The following is a 17328-nucleotide window of genomic DNA, read 5'->3' as shown; positions in this document are numbered from 1 at the left end:
CGGGCATGACTTTTCATATTCTTACAATGGGCCAGACTTGGTCAGAGTGAAGCCTAAGGTACGATATGATCACACATCTGTTAATGGTCCATAAAGATTTTCCGTTCCCACAGAAAACACAGGGTCCTAAATGATCCCTGAGTGACAGATAGAAAACTATGAAGGTCTTGTTTGCCTGTTTGAGGCAAGAAACTGTAATTTCAAGAAGTTGCAAAAACACTTAAAAAAAGAGGGAGGCTGTTTTTCTTCATGAACAGATAGGATTTTGTTTGCTGTTCAAATTGGTCCAAGCCTTGAGAGACTTTATTTTTTATATCGGATCATCTGGCACTTGTAAAGACAAAGCCCCTAAGCCATGGACACCATTCAAACATCTTCCTATTATGTACTATATGAGCACGGACTGGGGATTTTTACAGATTTTGGTCTGTGTGTTGCAATTCTGTTGTATTAATAATTGGCTGACTGCCTCATGTATTTTCTGGCAATCGGCACCATGAGAAAAATGAATATTCCTGCCCAAACAAGAAATGATCCGGTCTGACAGGTAAGTGTGTGAAATCGGGCATACAATAGTCTAGAAGGTAAGCAATAAAGAGCTGCTAATAGATACAACCAGACCAAATAAATCAATAAAATGAACTCTGGCTTGTGAAAGCCTCACTGATCACAGCGGCCACTACAGGGGAAATGTAGTATTGCATGGTGGCCATTCAAATGAATAGCCCTCCAGAAAATGCATGGAAAGTGACATTCAGCATCTCTACGTTTAGACACAATGAGGGGCATCCCCTTCTATGACCCCTAAAATGGGTTCTCTTAGTGAACCACTTTTAATACTAGCATTAATGAGCTAGGATGGTTAAGGGTTGTCTGGTTTGGGCAACCCAATCACACAGTGCAGGTCTCCTGGTCATCAGCTCATCACAGTGGACCTCCAATTCCTCAATTAGATCCTATATCATGCACTGGAATATACCAAAGGCTGTCCACAGCAGAATTTGCTGTTATATGTCAGATCTCATGTTGCTGTCTAAATTCTCATTTATTAAAAGGGGTGGTCTTACTTTAGGAAATAGCATTTATTATTTATTTTATGCACTTACATAGCGCTACTATATTCCACGGCGCTTTACAGACATTAGCATCAAGCTGTCCCGAATGGCGTTCACAATCTAAGTGCCCTATCAGTATGTCTTTTGGAGTGTGGGAGGAAAGCGGAGTACCCGGAGGAAACCCACAAACTCCATGCAGATGTTGCCCTTGGTCAGATTTGAACCTAGGACCCCAGTGCTGCAAGGCACTATTGTATAGGAAGTTCATACAAGCCGCTTATTAATGTATTGTGATTGTCCATATTGCTTCCAGGATACATTTTTCCATCACATTGTACACTGCTCGTTTGCATGGTTACGACCACCCTGCAAACCAGCAGCGATGGTCGTGCTTGCACGCTATAGGAAAAAGCACCAGCCTATGTGAGCTCCCACGATCCCGGCCACCAGAGAGGCCGGCGCTTTTTCCTATAGTGTGCAAGCACAGCCACTGCTGATGGATTACAGGGTTGTTGTAACCATGGAAACGAGCAGTGTATAATGTGATGGAAAAATGAATTAAGCCAGCAAAGGAGGCAATATGGATAATAATACATTAGGAAGTGCCTGGTATTAACTTTGTCTTCATCATAAATGCCATTTGCTGAAGTGAGACAATGCCTTTAATTTATTGCTGCAACATCAAAGGGGTTCTCTATGTGTAATAGGTGTATGTGAGACATGGGTCAGCAGACTCATTTGTTTAGTTCAATGTGGAAGCAAAGTGGGGCCAAGGGCAAGCACCAGACGGGTACAGTATGTCCTAGAGGGTGGCTTCCCTCTCCTGTGCTACAAGTGACATCACGCCTGTGTTGTCAGCATCATAAAGGACACCTTCATAGCTATAACAGTATCCTGAGTGTAGGTAGGAGACTGATGAGATGCCACAGGGATTAAAACCTTCTCTTTGTAGCTCTACAAATGGTGTTTGTATTTTCCTACAGATCCGTGAAACCCTTTTAACCAAAAGTAAAATGTGGTCACGACTTACCCAGGAGCAGCTTTATGAGCGGCTTCCACAGCGTTGCGCACATCTTTTCTGTTGCTGTCAGCCACATACGCCATTATAGTGCCATCGGATCCAAAGATGGGTCGAGAGTACATACCATCTGGACGCTTCTGGGCTCCGCCATAATATAGCTTGTAGGTTCTGTCCACACTGACGGGGAAAGATTTAAAAAGGATTGGAATTTAGTAATTCATCATTGGATGACAATATCTCCTTACACATGTAATAAATCCATGTATCCTCCAAGATATAACTGTTCTGGAACATCTTTGCTTAGAACTGTGCCTTTCTTCTGCTATTTCCTGGAAATAAACATAGATCTACAACTGGAAGCTGGCGTTTTCCTGCAATAAAGTCAAACAAAGTAGGGACGTGACCTACTGACAAAAGGACTAGTAACAAACACTTGTCAGTTTATTCAGACACATCCAGGAGGAATAGCCGAGGACTGGCATAATGCTGAGGTCTAATGTAAGATGCTCCAGAATTGATACTTTGTGAGGAGTTCAAGTAATCACAGACAGGTCTCCTTTAACCCCTTAAGGACACGGCCATATTTCACCTTAAGGACCAGGCCATTTTTTGCAAATCTGACCAGTGTCATTTTATGCAGTGCTCCAGACTAAAAAAAAAAGTACTTAGTAGCCATTGGCTCCAGAACTGAAAAATTTAGCAGCCAAATAAAATTTTAAGTCGCCAAATCGAAACCGAATCCAAAATTTTGGTATCGTGACGCTGCGCTGATCAGATTGGCGTAGGGTTGTTTTGATGCCAAAATTTTGATTCGCTTTCGTCACCATAAAAAAGTATTGCGATACTCAATTCCACGCGAAAAAAAAAAAAAAAACACCAAAAAAAGCTGCGTGCATTTCGCATTTTATGAAACGTTCGGCTCATAATAGAACAGTCCTATCCTATTTTTTGGGATGACAAGGTGAATAGCTCTATCAGGGTGAATAGGACTTCACACTGTCCCTGCTGCCTTGGGCTTTGTGCACACAGCAGCAGGAAGCTTACTATAGCAACCAGGGCTTCAGGAGCCTCCTGGCTGCCATAGTAACCGATCGGAGCCCCAGGATTACACTGCTGGGGCTCTGATCGGAACTGCCACTGAACCACTAATGACTTTAATACTGAGGGGTTGGGGGACACACTGTGCCACCAATGTTTATTATACTGGGGTGTTGGGGGCGCACTGCGCCACCAATGAAGATAACTGACCTGTTAATACAAATACAGGAGGCGGGTGCCGGAATCAAATAGCCAGCACCCGACCTCTATGACAAGGAGCTGCGATCCGCAGCACCTGAGGGGTTAACTGCAGCGGATCTCAGCTCCGTCATAAAGGTTGTGTGCCGGCTATTTGATTCCGGCACCCGCCTCCTGTATTTGTATTAACAGGTCAGTTATCTTCATTGGTGGCGCAGTGGCCACAGCCCCTCCCCTCCTCCTCCTGTCTCTCTTCTTATTGGCGGCAGCAGCAGCACAGGGGGAGGGGGAGACTCCTTCTCCACTGCGCTGCTGAGAAGAACATCGGCAGCGAGACAGAGAACTATCATCTCCTGTGTCCCGCAGATGTATTCAACTGCAGAGCTGCGGCGGCGGGTCTAGTCGCAAATGGCGACAAGACTAAAAAGTCGCCATCTGGAGCCCTGTTATGTGGTGATAACTTTAAAATGCTTTGACTTATCCAGACCATTCTGAGATAGTTTTTTTGTCACATATTGTACTTCATGACACTGGTAAAATGGAGTAAAAAAAATTCATTTTTATTTATAAAAAAATACCAAATTTACAAAAAATTGGGAAAAATTTGCAAATTTCCAAGTTTCAATTTCTCTACTTCTATAATACATAGTAATATCTACAAAAATAGTTATTACTTTACATTCCCCATATGACTACTTCATGTTTGGATCATTTTGGGAATGACATTTTCAAAAACCCACTTTTTAAAGGACCAGTTCATGTCTGAAGTCACTTTGTGAGGCTCACATGATAGAAACCACCCAAAAATGACCCCATTCTAGAAACTACACCCCTCAAGGTATTCAAAAATGATTTTACAAACTTTGTTAACCCTTAAGGTGTTCCACAAGAATTAATGGAAAATAGAGATAAAATTTAAAAATTTCACTTTTTTGGCAGATTTTCCATTTTAATAATTTTTTTTCCAGTTACAAAGCAAGGGTTAACAGCCAAACAAAACTCAATATTTATGGCCCTGATTCTGTAGTTTACAGAAACACCCCATATGTGGTCGTAAACTGCTGTACGGGCACACGGCAGGGCACAGAAGGAAAGGAATGCCATACGGTTTTTGGAAGGCAGATTTTGCTGGACTGGTTTTTTGAAACCATGTCCCATTTGAAGACCCCTGATGCACCCCTAGAGTAGAAACTCCAAAAAAGTGACCCCATTTTAGAAACTACGGGATAGGGTGGCAGTTTTGTTGGTACTAGTTTAGGGTACATATGATTTTTGGTTGCTCTATATTACACTTTTTGTGAGGCAAGGTAACAAGAAATAGCTGTTTTGGCACCGTTTTTATTTTTTGTTATTTACAACATTCATCTGACAGGTTACATCATGTGGTATTTTTATAGAGCAGGTTGTCACAGACACGACAATACCAAATATGACATAAAAAAAAAAAAAATACTTTGTTATGATTCTTTAGTGTCTCCACATTCTGAAAGCCGTAGTTTTATTTATTTTTGGGCGACTGTCTTGTGTAGGGGCTCATTTTTTTCGGTATGAGATGACTATTTGATTGGCACCATTTTGGGGTGCGTATGACTTTTTGATCGCTTGCCATTATACTTTTTGTGATGTAAGGTGACAAAAAATGGCTTTTTTTACGGTATTCATCTGAGGGGTTAGGTCATTGATATTTTTATAGAGCAGGTTATTACGGACGCTGCAATACCTAATATGTATACTTTTTTTATTTATGCAAGTTTAACAAATTTAAAAAAAGTATACTTATTAGGTATCGCCGCGTCCGTAATAACATGCTCTATAAAAATATCACTTGACCTAACCTCAGGTGAACACTAATTTTTTTTAAATAAAAAAAAAAACATTTTTTGTCACCTTACATCACGAAAAGTGTAATATCAAGCGATTAAAAAGTCATTAGACCCTACCTAAGATAATCGCCCAAAAACTGAAAAAACTATGGCTCTCAGAATATGGAAACACTAAGGCTGGGTTCACACTTGAGCGTTTTACAGCGCGTTCAAAACGCGCTGTAAAACGCTCAACACATGAAAACCAATGCTTCCCTATGGCCCTGGTTCTCACTTGAGCGTTTTACAGCGCGTTTGAATGCGCTGAAAAACGCCCTGCGCTCCAAAAAGTTCTTGAGCTTCTTTGGGGCGTTTTGTCGCGCTTTTGCGGCCATAGGACACTGCTGTCAATCACACAAACGCACGTAATACGCGCGTTCACTATGGACAAAAACGCGCACAAAAACACGCGACAAAAACGCGCGTTAAACGCGCATATCAAATACGCTCAAGTGTGAACCCAGCCTAAAACTTGATTTTTTGTTTGTTTTAAAATTGATATTATTGTGTTAAACTTGCATAAATAAAAAAAAGTATACATATTAGGTATTGCAGCGTCCGTAATAACCTGCTCGTAAAAAATTTAAAAAATAAAAACTGTGCTAAATAAACAATATTTTTGTCACCTTACATCACTAAAAGTACAACAGCAAGCGATCAAAAAGGCGTATGCCCACCAAAATAGTACCAATCTAACCGTCACCTCATCCCGCAAAAATGAGCCCCTACCTAAGACAATTGGCCAAAAAAATTTTAATCGCTTGACATTACACTTTTCGTGATGTAATGTGACAAAAAATGGCTTTTTTTTTATTTAAAAAAAATTAGTGTTCACCTGAGGGGTTAGGTCAAGTGATATTTTTATAGAGCATGTTATTACGGACACGGCGATACCTAATATGCATACTTTTTTTTTAATTTACTTAAGTTTTACACAATAACCGCTTTTTAAAAAAAAAAAAAAAAAATGATGTTTTAGTGTCTCCATATTCTGAGCCATAGTTTTTAAATTTTTTGGGCAATTGTCTTAGGTAGGGGCTCATTTTTGCGGGATGAGGTGACGGTTAGATTGGTACTATTTTGGTAGGCATACGCCTTTTTGATCGCTTGCTGTTGTACTTTTAGTGATGTAAGGTGACAAAAATATTGTTTATTTAGCACAGTTTATTTTTTACGAGCAGGTTATTACGGATGCAACAATACCTAATATGTATACTTTTTTATATTTATTTCACTTTAACACAATTATCGCATTTTTGAAACAAAAAAATTATGTTTTAATGTCTCCATGTTCTGAGAGCTAGAGTTTTTTTTTTTTGAGCGATTTTCTTATGTAGGGGCTAATTTTTTGCAGAATGATGTGACGGTTTTATTGGTAACATTTTGTGGGACATACGCCTTTTTGATCACGTGATGTAAGGTGACAAAAACAGCTTTTTTTGACACAGTTTCTATTTTTTTTTTTATGGTGTTTGTCGGACGGGGTGGATCATGTGATATATTAATAGAGCCGGCCGTCACAGACGCGGCAATACCAAATATGTCTATTTTATTTTATTTATCCATTTAACTTTCTCCTGTAACTGGGGCTGACATAGTAGCCCCAGTTACAGGGGAAATACACCCCCCGGAGAGGCTGTACAGCAGTATACAGTGCTGTACAGCCTCAGTGCAGGGCTGATCGAGGTCTGTGGAAGACCTGACGACAGCTCCTGCACTCTCTGGCCCCAGCGGTCACATGACCTCCAGGCCGGGACAGAAAGCGCATAGTGCTTCCTGATCTGTATACCCAGCGCTCGCTGAGTGCTGTGTATACAGCGATCTAGAAGGCAGGGACACATGGGAACAGTCCCTGCCTTCTCTCTGGGGTGCCCTGCTGTCATTGACAGTGGGCCCCCCGCACGGCAGCTGCACGATTAGCATGCATCTGCCATCTCTGAATAAACGTTCTAAAACGTCCATTCAGAGTTAAACAACCACCCGTAGGATGTTTATAGTCTATGGGTGGTCGTGAAGCGGTTAAAGTATATTACAAAAATGGTCAGTATCACTGCCCCTATACATTACAAAAAAAAAACAAGTTACACTTTAACCCTTAGGATACCAGAGGTTTTTTAAGTTTTTGCTTTTTCATTTTTCTTCCCTACCTTCCTTGAGCCATAACGTTTTTTTTTTTCCATTCACATAGCTGTATGAGGGCTTATTTTTTGTGGGATAAGTTGTACTTTCTAATGCACAATCAAAACTGCATAAAGTGTAGTGAGAAGCGGGAAAAAAATAGGGTGGAACTGAAAAAAACAAGATTTTTGTAAAACTTGCCAGTAAAATCTCTTTCTAGCTCTTCATTGGGGGACACAGAGACCGTGGGTATAGCTATGTCCTCTAGGAGGCGTTGACACTAGTAAAAGCTGTTAGCTCCTCCCCTGGCAGCTATACCCCCTCCAGCCTGGAGAGAGAGCTTCAGTTTGTGAGAAGCAGTAGGAGAAGCAAGTAAACCAACGAAAAAACGTGGAACAGCAACCATGCCAAGAACCAAACTAGGTTCTAACCAGCAACAGCCACAACTGTGGCCGAACAACAATATTGGGTGGGTGCTGTGTCCCCCAATGAAGAGCGAGAAAGAGATTTTACTGGTAAGTTTTACAAAAATCTTGTTTTCTCGCCCATATTCATTGGGGGACACAGAGACCGTGGGACGTCCGAGAGCAGTCCACAGGGAGGGAAAAACACAGACCCATGGAGCAAGCGCCCCTGCAGGCAACTAAGAACAGCCGCCTGCAAGACCATGTGGTCCAAAGGCGGCGCCCGCCGATGCATAAGTATGCACCTGGCAAAATTTTGTGAATGTGCGGAAGGAGGACAGTAGCCGCCCTGCACAACTGCGCGGCCGAACCTGGAATCCTCCGAGCCCAAGAGCGCCCACCGCTCTGGTGAAATGAGCCGCGACACCGAAGGGTGGAACCCTGCCCCGGGTGCAGTATGTTTAAACAAATGCAGACGTGCAATTGCCACCCTGGATGCCGCCAATGCCTTGCGAGGACCCTGCGGGATGACAAAAACAAAGGAGAGTCCGTACGCCGGAAGGAACTGGAGACTGGCAAATAAATAGTCAGAGCCCTCACGACATCCCTTTCCCTAGGATGTGAAGGGGAGGGACACAGTGATGGAAGGACAATTTCTTCATTGAAATGGAAATCAGAAACCACCGTCGGGAGAAAGGAAAGAACGGAAAGAACGGGCCAGGGAACCGCTTATCCCTGTCAGAACCAGGAGGTGCTCTGCATGTGCCATTTCCTGAAGGAAGGTATTGTGGGCCCCGGGTGGGTCAGAGGACGCTGGAAAGGATACACAGCGCCGAACCTTACCCAGCCAAGAACTAATGTCCAAGCAAAAACCCCGGACCACAGGATCCACCCCTATTAAGGGGAAGCGCTCCACAAAAACGGTAAGTGGTCCACCAATGTCCCCCGAGCCGACAAGGCTTGTGGGGAGACTGAGAAGCTGGCTGATAAACTACAGAGAAAAAACACGCCTGAATGCGGCATGCCCAACCGCAGGCCAGGGAATCAACACATTGGATAGGTAAAAGTAGAGACGATATGAGAGTCATCGACGGAAGAGTTCCGTCAGCAACCGTGTATTGACGGTGTAGCAACACAGCTCGACGGAATTATCGACCAAACCAAGATTAGAAAGAAAAAACTCCTGCCTCAAGGAGGAAGAATAGAAGGGGTGTTCCGTTCCAGGAACGAAACTCCATCAACAGACGTGACAGCACCCCCGCTCAGCCTGGAGTGGTGAGTCTCATAGTCTAGCCACGGAATGTGCAGTGAAAAGGCATGACTACATCGGACTGACATGGCAGTCACTAGTCAAGTCTCAAGAGAGGTAGTCGTAGACACGGGTAGCGCACCCAGAACCAACGGTAGGATTCACCTGTAGAAGGAGGAATATAGGAAACGTCACAACCCAACAGTCGGTCCGAAACAAGACTGGAAGAAAAAAAAACACAGAAGTAGCAACATAGGAGCTACCAAGGTTTGCGGAGTGGCCGTGAACCCTGAGCCAGAGAAGGAATAAACGGAAGGAAAAAGGGGGAAGGGCGAAGCCCATTCCCCATCTGAGACTGGCAGTACACAGAAGTAGCCACCGGATGATAGCGGCGGTGCCATACTCCTCCTAAGGAGGAGACCATGCAGCGTACACCACCGAATACGGTGATAGAAGAATCCGTTACTTGACGAAGGAGCCGTGCAGGAGGAGCCAGGGTATGTAATGGCTACTCCAGGACCCCCATACCGTAGAGGAATCCGGTAGAAGCCACGGTATCATACTGCCCCAGGGAAGGAGAGCTAACCTTAAACGCTCCACCTGGGAAGGGCGTTGAACAGGAACAACCGCCAAGCAAGCGTCAGGGTAGAACCCCTACCTGAGGGAATGCCTTACTGTAGCAACTGCGAACGCTAGTACCAGCATAAAAAACCGCACCAGCGGAGGAGAATAGGCTGCAAAGCTAAACCAGAGTGCCAGCACACCACTTCCCACATCAGGAATAGTGGAAAGAGAATATAGAGTCAGTGTAACACTTGACCTGTTGGCACGTAATCATCATATATGTGCAATGGTGTACGCACTACTACTGTTGCGGACAATATCATGACCGACTGGGACAATGGAAGCCCATAGAGATGGGAGTCTCTAGGACACAAGTGATGTTAGTAAACACCCTGAGAAGACAGAGGAGTTATAATCATGCCCAAAACCAGCTCCAAAGGAACACAATGAGGAATAGTCACCGTATCCTACTGGCGGGACCCATATAGCGCTAGAGTAAGAGTACCGAGCACCGTCGAGTACCGACTGTTGCCACGCCCCCTAATGAAATAAGAGCAGGCACCTAGAGCCGTGGCGCAGTTAAATTGCAGAATCTGCAGATGTTCAGGTACTCCCCCGCTAGTGGATCACTAGCGAAAGGGGGTAAGGCAAATAGGAAGCACAGTGACGCGCAACACTCCGCCTATGGAAGGATAGTGCGACAGTCGGACCGTATCCAAACCGTTGCCACAGGAAAATACCCCACCTAAGAAGGGGGGGGTTAATACCCACGGCGAGAACTAGTGCATATTGCAATCCTGTACCCTGTGGGAGAGCAATTAACACCTGAGTAAGGGGGTAATGTATACAGCACACCTTGTAACCAGTGAGAATGGAATCGCTCCCCCTATGGAAGGAGCTAATGAATACGGCAGGTACTGAACCCAGTGGAGGTGCAATTCCGCCACAAACAGAAGGGGGAATGCACTGAAAACAGTATTATTGTACTTAGTCCACCTATGGCAGGGGACAATGTATAAGGTCAGAACCGTATCCTAGTAGTGCAATTACTCCGCCTAGGAAGGGGGTAATGCCTACGACAAGTGCTACTGGCCACCGTAGACGCAATCTGAGAAGATTGTTTCGGATTCACGTCAGGGTCCGAATCAGTGATTCTCCTCACCCCCCCTCCCTCGGATGGACCCACTCCTGAGAGAGAGGGTGCGCCTGAGCGCAGGTCTACGCCTCAGAAACTCGCCCCTAGCAGTTGCGGACTGCGCAGGTGGGGGCTTATCAACCAAACTACCCAGGGGGTAGATTGGGAACAGAGGTCCTGTATAAAATTGAGCCTGCGGAGAATTATCAACCCAACGACCCTAGAGGGTGGATTGGGAAGTTCCAGTTTTCCCCCACTGGAATCGCGCAGGTGGGGAATTATCAACCAAACAACCCCGGAGGGTGGATTTAGAATTCCAGAGGTTCTCCACTGTATGGCTCAGGTGGAGAATTATCGACCAAACGGCCCCGGAGGACGGATTGGGAATCCTGCAGAGATCCTTCATTGAATTGCGCAGGTCGAGAATTATCAACTAAATGGCCCGGAGGGTGGATCGGAAATACTTCAGCTGTCCTCCATGTGAGTTGCGAATGGTGGAGAGTTATCAACCAAACGACCCCGGAGGGTGGATTGGGAATTCCAGAGGTTCTCCGCTGTATTGAGCAGGTGGAGAAATATCAGCCAAACGGCCCCGGAGGACGGATTGGGAATCCTGTAGAGGTCCTTCACTCGATTGCGCAGGTGGAGAGTTATCAAAAAAACAACCCGGAGGGTGGATTGGGAATACTTCAGCTGTCCTCCACGGGATTTGCGAAGGTGGAGAATTATCAACCAAACAGCCCCAGAGGGCGGATTAGGAACCCAGAGATCCTTGTGAAGTACGCTAGAGAACTATCAACCACACGACCCAGAGGGTGGATTGAAATACTTCAGATGTCCTCCCTGGAACTACGCAGGTGGAGGAATATCAACCAACGACCCAGGGGGGTGGATTTGGAACTACGAGAGGTCCTCCTTTATCCGTATAGGACCCGGGCCCGGCTTGGTACCACACAAACAGGGGGTGGGGGGGGTCCTGCTGTGATGAGGCCTTTATGAATGCGCATCCCCTGTCACCCTTTTTTCTTTTAATTAGGATGCCCAACGACAAGTGGGCAGAGAGGCAGGAAGGGGTTGACTGTTTTAACTTTCCGGCACTTGTACTGAAGATAGAATCCTCTGAAAATCTGAGGCCGGCTGCAGGTGGCTGGCCAGGAGTTAAGCTGCCCTGAGGAAGGGGGGCGGGGCCAATCGACTTCAGGGAAGGGGGGGGGGGTGAATGGCGGGAAGAATTTGCGTCAATTAACCCCCTAGTGGCCTGACAGCAGTGATCTACATAGGGGGGAAGGGGGGGGGAGCCTCTCCGCTCCCATCCCTGTTTTTGCGCTGGTGCCTGGCCCCGGTTCGCAGCGGGGTTGGTCGGGTCCGAATGTTGCGCACACTGGAGCTGTAGGTCGGCCGGGGCGCAGAGGTAGCCGAGCAGCGAATGCGCCCGCAACTAACTGGGGAGGGGCGTCCACGCCGCGGACCGGACAGTGATTCTCCCTCGCGAGCCGAGCAGGGTAAAAACACAGCCGGAACACCGAACACACAGCGCCGAAGTGACCGTGAACCTCGATCGCGCGATGGTTAACCCCCTCCGGAGCGGTGCGCTCTCACTGCAGCGCGTCCGCTCCCGGACGGGGTGGATGATGGTGGCAGGTGTCCCCGCTGTCTGACCGAGCTCACCCAGGCAGCGGAGTGCTCGGTCTCCTGCTTACAGTGCCATTAACCCCCAATGTGCGCCCAGTGATTAATGAGGAAAGGCCAGAGAGTGCCTGCATGATTAACTCCCGAGGAAGTGAACAGAAGCGAGTGTCTCACTCAGACACTGGCGGCACCCCAGCGTTCCCTAGATAGGGTCATAGACTGACCCTGATAACCAAGAATGGAAGGGGATGGTCAGAGGAGGGAAAGGGGAGGTTAAACATACTGACCTAGTCCCGTGTACTCACCTCATCTTCTGTCTTGCTGCCATCTTCACCCCTCCTCTGGTCCAGCAGGGTCACCCCTTCAGCTACTGGCACAGAGTGGCAGGACGCTGGAAAAGGGGGGCTTGGATGGGTGACCCTTTGGCTGGCGGGATGCAGGGGAGCGAGGCTGCCCTGGTCCACCTTGTCTTCTGTGGGGGAGGCAGCAGTGCGGATGACCGGCACTGTCACAGCTCGACTCCGGGAGAACAGGGAGGCGAAGCAATCACTGTTTTCCCATCTGAAAAAGAAGGAAAAAAAATAAACTAAAATAAAAAATCTTCAGGAGATCTCTATTGACACTAGAAAAAACTGAAGCTCTCTCTCCAGGCTGGAGGGGGTATAGCTCCCAGGGGAGGAGCCAACAGCTTTTACTAGTGTCAACGCCTCCTAGAGGACATAGCTATACCCACGGTCTCTGTGTCCCCCAATGAATATGGGCGAGAAATATATATAATAATTCTTCCACCATTTTACGGGTTTTGTTCCCACGGCTTTCCCTTTGCAGCAAAACTGACCTGTGCCCTTCATTCTCTGGGTCAGTTTGATTACAACGAGGTCTGTACAGATTTTTAAATATTAGTGGCTCACAGACTTGTAGAAAACAGCAAACAGCTTGAATATGAGAGAAAATCATGGAATGCATTAGAAAAAGGTAAAACGGAAAATGGTGTATTTATAAGCATTGCCGCTATCTTTAGAGGGGTTCTGCTTCAGTTCCTGACTGTATGTATTCCTGTGTCTTTCTGTTCAGCTACATATACAGCTTATGCAACTAAAAGAAAGAATATGCATAGGACCTGAACAGAAATGCCCATGGCTGGTCTGAGGACAGCGGAGATGGTAGCATCAGCGGCACGGCGGGGGGTTAAGTACTGAGCAGACTATCTTCCCTCCACAGATCGTATTCAAGACAGGAGAACATACTGCCTACTCCAATGTACAATTCCGTGGGGGCAACGGAGGAGATACTTACAAGTAATCCCCTATAAACAGTCTGTAATCTGACTTTAAATTCCTTCCGTTTATAAACCTGGTACGAACAGCTTAATTTTAGCTTCATCCTCAATGTTTCTCTGTTACGAGAATGGCAGCTTTATCTTATTGCAGCTCTGCTCGCAATTCAGTTTTATAACACCCGTTGGGTGCCTCTATGATGTGAGCAGCTCCTAGATAAAACATACGGTTTTCGTAACAAAACCACCTCCTCTTATAATAACACAGTTTGAGAGTGTCCCCCTGACTGGAATCTGCTGGTCATGGTTCTGCAAGAGACCCTAAGGATGAGAATTCTTAAAATGACAAGCCCAAGAAGCTCCCTATAATGTTTACAGATAAGCTCTGTGCTTCGGCACTTTCTAGCACGTAAAGGGGTTATCCCATGACTAATGTGAAAAATGAAACTCAGACCTCATACAGTACATGACAATCACTTTCTAACTAACCTAGAACCAGCCCTGTACCTCACATGGATCCAGAGATCTCCATATTCCGTGCTCTGCTAGACAAGTTGGCAGGTCTGGGCACCTGGCAAAGCTACGCACAGTCCCAATGTAATACAGATCTGTAGGCAATCCATGCACCACTGTTTGGTGCCTCTGTCAATAACACAAAGCATTTTGCAACATTTTTTGGCTCTGTAGCTCTCTATGGATACAAAACGGATCTGCAATATGTGCTTCTGGTACTAATACTAGCCCTGGTCCCGAGAACTTAAAGGGGTTGTGTCACTTCAGCAAGTGGCATTTATCATGTAAATAAAGTTAATGCAAGTCACTTACTAATGTATTGTTATTATGCATACGGCTTCCTTTGCTGGCTGGATTCATTTTTCCATCACATTATACACTGCTCATTTCCATGATTACGACCATCCTGCAATCCATCAGTGGTGGTCGTGCTTGCACACTACAAGAAAAAGCACTGACCTCTCTGGTGCCTAGGACCATGGGAGTGCTCATAGGCTGGTGCTTTTTCCTATAGCGTGGAAGCACGACCACCTCTGATGGATTGCAGGGTGGTTGTAACCATGGAAATAAGCAGTGTATAATATGATGAAAAAATTTGTCTAGCCAGCAAAGGAAGCAATATGGATAATCACAATACATTAGTAAGTGGCTTGTATTAACTTCTTCTACATGATAAATGCCATTTGCTGAAGTGAGAGAACCCCTCATCCCTCCGCAATTCCGTGTCAACATCGTGCTGCCCCATAGAAATGAATGGGTCTGCAATTTCGTTCCGCAAAATGCGGAACGAAATTGCGGACGTGTGAATGGACCCTAAGCTGCTAACATGAAGCAGAATAGCATTATATCACTGCTTACCTGGGAATCTGAGAGTCATGAACCTGAATGACAGATGCACTGATGTCTTTTTGCCCTGGAATTGGAGGGACATCGGCCCCATATGTAACAGCAAATGTTTTATAGTTGACATCTCCAGGATTTGGCTTGGCTCGACTCTCCCAAGACGGTCTGACGTATTCATACAGCCCCTGAAAACAATATATCATTTAGATTACACTGTAGATTTGGCTACGTTGTGTATTTTGTCTCATTAGCTCCTATTATCTCATTTGTATGAAACCTCTTGTAATCTACCATTAATCCTAACTCACAGCCAACACGCCCTTCATAGGAAATAAAGGTGTTACTGTAGAATTAGAACAAGCAGGCTATGAAGTGAAGCTCTATCTTTAATAATGTAAAATAAAAATCTAGAAGAACATTGCCCTGCAGTAGGTCCATCTAGTTCCACCACTACACTGGGGTAGAATCAAGACTCTGCATCTCTGTGTCTCATGGACTACAAAACATAGCAGGGTCATCAGACCAGCTTCTGCTGTCCTCGGCCACCTTCATGGGCTCCTAAGAGAGTGTGTTCAAACAAAATGGCAGAGGTGAATGAGAAGGCTGCAGCACCTCATCACGACCATTTCAAGTAAAAAAAAAAAAAAAAAAAATCTGTTTCCACCCCATGGATACATAACAAAACAAAAGAATTGGGGTTGCGTATGTGGAAAAATGCTTTTAGGTTAAAGCCACACGTGGCAAATACACTGCGGATTTTCAGTAGCGGAATAGCAGCAACAGTTTACAGCAGAAGCAAAGTGGATGAGGATGATTAAAATACCCCATCCATGCACTCCCGCAACAAAATCTGCATATGACTTGACTTGTGGATGTTAAATCCGGGGGATGTCAATTTATGTTGTGGATTTCTGTCATGGATTTCACCATTTGTGACGCAGAGGGTGAAATCTGCAGCAAACCAGCAGCATTTATGTTATGAATTCCACAATAAATACACATTTTGTGTGAATTTTGCTGCTTGTGAAATTCTGGCAGGAAAATCCACGATGGATCCATCACTGTGAACACACCCTTAAAGCAGTTCTGTCATCAAAATATGGTGTTCTGTCTTACAGCAGTATTTTTTTTATGACAGATCCTCTGGGCTGAAACTAACAAGTAAAAGCAAACACAATGCAACAGCACTCTGCAAACAGAATATATGAACTAATGTTATATTCGCTATATAAAATGAATATGATGTACCTAGCCAATATATTTTTATCAAAATCATTTGTGCCCATCCACCACAGCAAGGTGATCTCTTTCTGGATGGTAACCTACTCTGTATGATACCTCTCTCTGTGCCAACAGGCCTGAAATTAATTTAGGTAGAATAGGCTCCACATGTATAATGATTCTGCTCTATATTGTGTAGACCTCAAGTGAATTCAGGGAGCGCAGGCTACAGCGATATATTGCACTAATTAATAACAGCCTGGGTAAAAGATGGGCTTGTTAAGAGTACACAAACAAAATGGAGACAGCCACAGCTCCAAATCCATACTGCACAAACAAAAGTTTCAGCCATGGTGCCCTGCACCTGCGCAGTCCCTTTAGTTTACACGATGTGCTGACTTAGGGCTCTTTCACACTTGCGTTCTTGTCTTCCGGCATAGAGTTCCGTCGTCGGGGCTCTATGCCGGAAGAATCCTGATCAGGATTATCCTAATGCATTCTGAATGGAGAGAAATCCGTTCAGGATGCATCAGGATGTCTTCAGTTCCGGAACGGAACGTTTTTTGGCCGGAGAAAATACCGCAGCATGCTGCGCTTTTTGCTCCGGCCAAAAATCCGGAACACTTGCCGCAAGGCCGGATCCGGAATTAATCCCCATTGAAAGGCATTGATCCGGATCCGGCCTTAAGCTAAACGTCGTTTCGGCGCATTGCCGGAGCCGACATTTAGCTTTTTCAGAGTGGTTACCATGGCTGCCAAGACGCTAAAGTCCTGGCAGCCATGGTAAAGTGTAGCGGGGAGCGGGGGAGCAGTGTACTTACCGTCCGTGCGGCTCCCCGGGCGCTCCAGAGTGACGTCAGGGCGCCCCAAGCGCATGGATCATGTGATCACATGGATCACGTCATCCATGCGCATGGGGCGCTCTGACGTCACTCTGGAGCGCCCCGGGAGCCGCACGGACTGTAAGTATACTGCTCCCCCGCTCCCCGCTCCTACTATGGCAACCAGGACTTTAATAGCGTCCTGGGTGCCATAGTAACACTGAACGCATTTGGAAGACTGTTCCGTCTTCAAATGCTTTCAGTACACTTGCGTTTTTCCGGATCCGGCGTGTAATTCCGGCAAGTGGAGTACACGCCGGATCCGGACAACGCAAGTGTGAAAGAGGCCTAACTAAGTTTTTGCAGTGTGCATTTGGAGTT

The 17328-nt window shown here is 45.6% G+C and overlaps 1 protein-coding gene across 1 annotated transcript in view; it reads right to left on the bottom strand.

Annotated features, from left to right (window-relative positions):
- The window catches only part of ALDH16A1 (aldehyde dehydrogenase 16 family member A1), a 96747-nt gene that overhangs the window by 39477 nt on the left and 39942 nt on the right, over positions 1 to 17328 (bottom strand). The window contains exons 12-13 of the mRNA XM_040433042.1: positions 14921 to 15090; positions 2086 to 2253 (exon numbers count right to left, since the gene is read on the bottom strand). Coding sequence (XP_040288976.1) covers positions 2086 to 2253; positions 14921 to 15090 — 338 coding nt within the window. The remainder of the gene's footprint in view (positions 1 to 2085; positions 2254 to 14920; positions 15091 to 17328) is intronic.

The sequence above is a fragment of the Bufo bufo genome, chromosome 1 (assembly GCF_905171765.1).
Source record: "Bufo bufo chromosome 1, aBufBuf1.1, whole genome shotgun sequence".
Taxonomy (NCBI): domain Eukaryota; kingdom Metazoa; phylum Chordata; class Amphibia; order Anura; family Bufonidae; genus Bufo; species Bufo bufo.
Note: the sequence above shows the minus strand (reverse complement) of the source record. Positions and strands in the feature narration are given on the sequence as shown.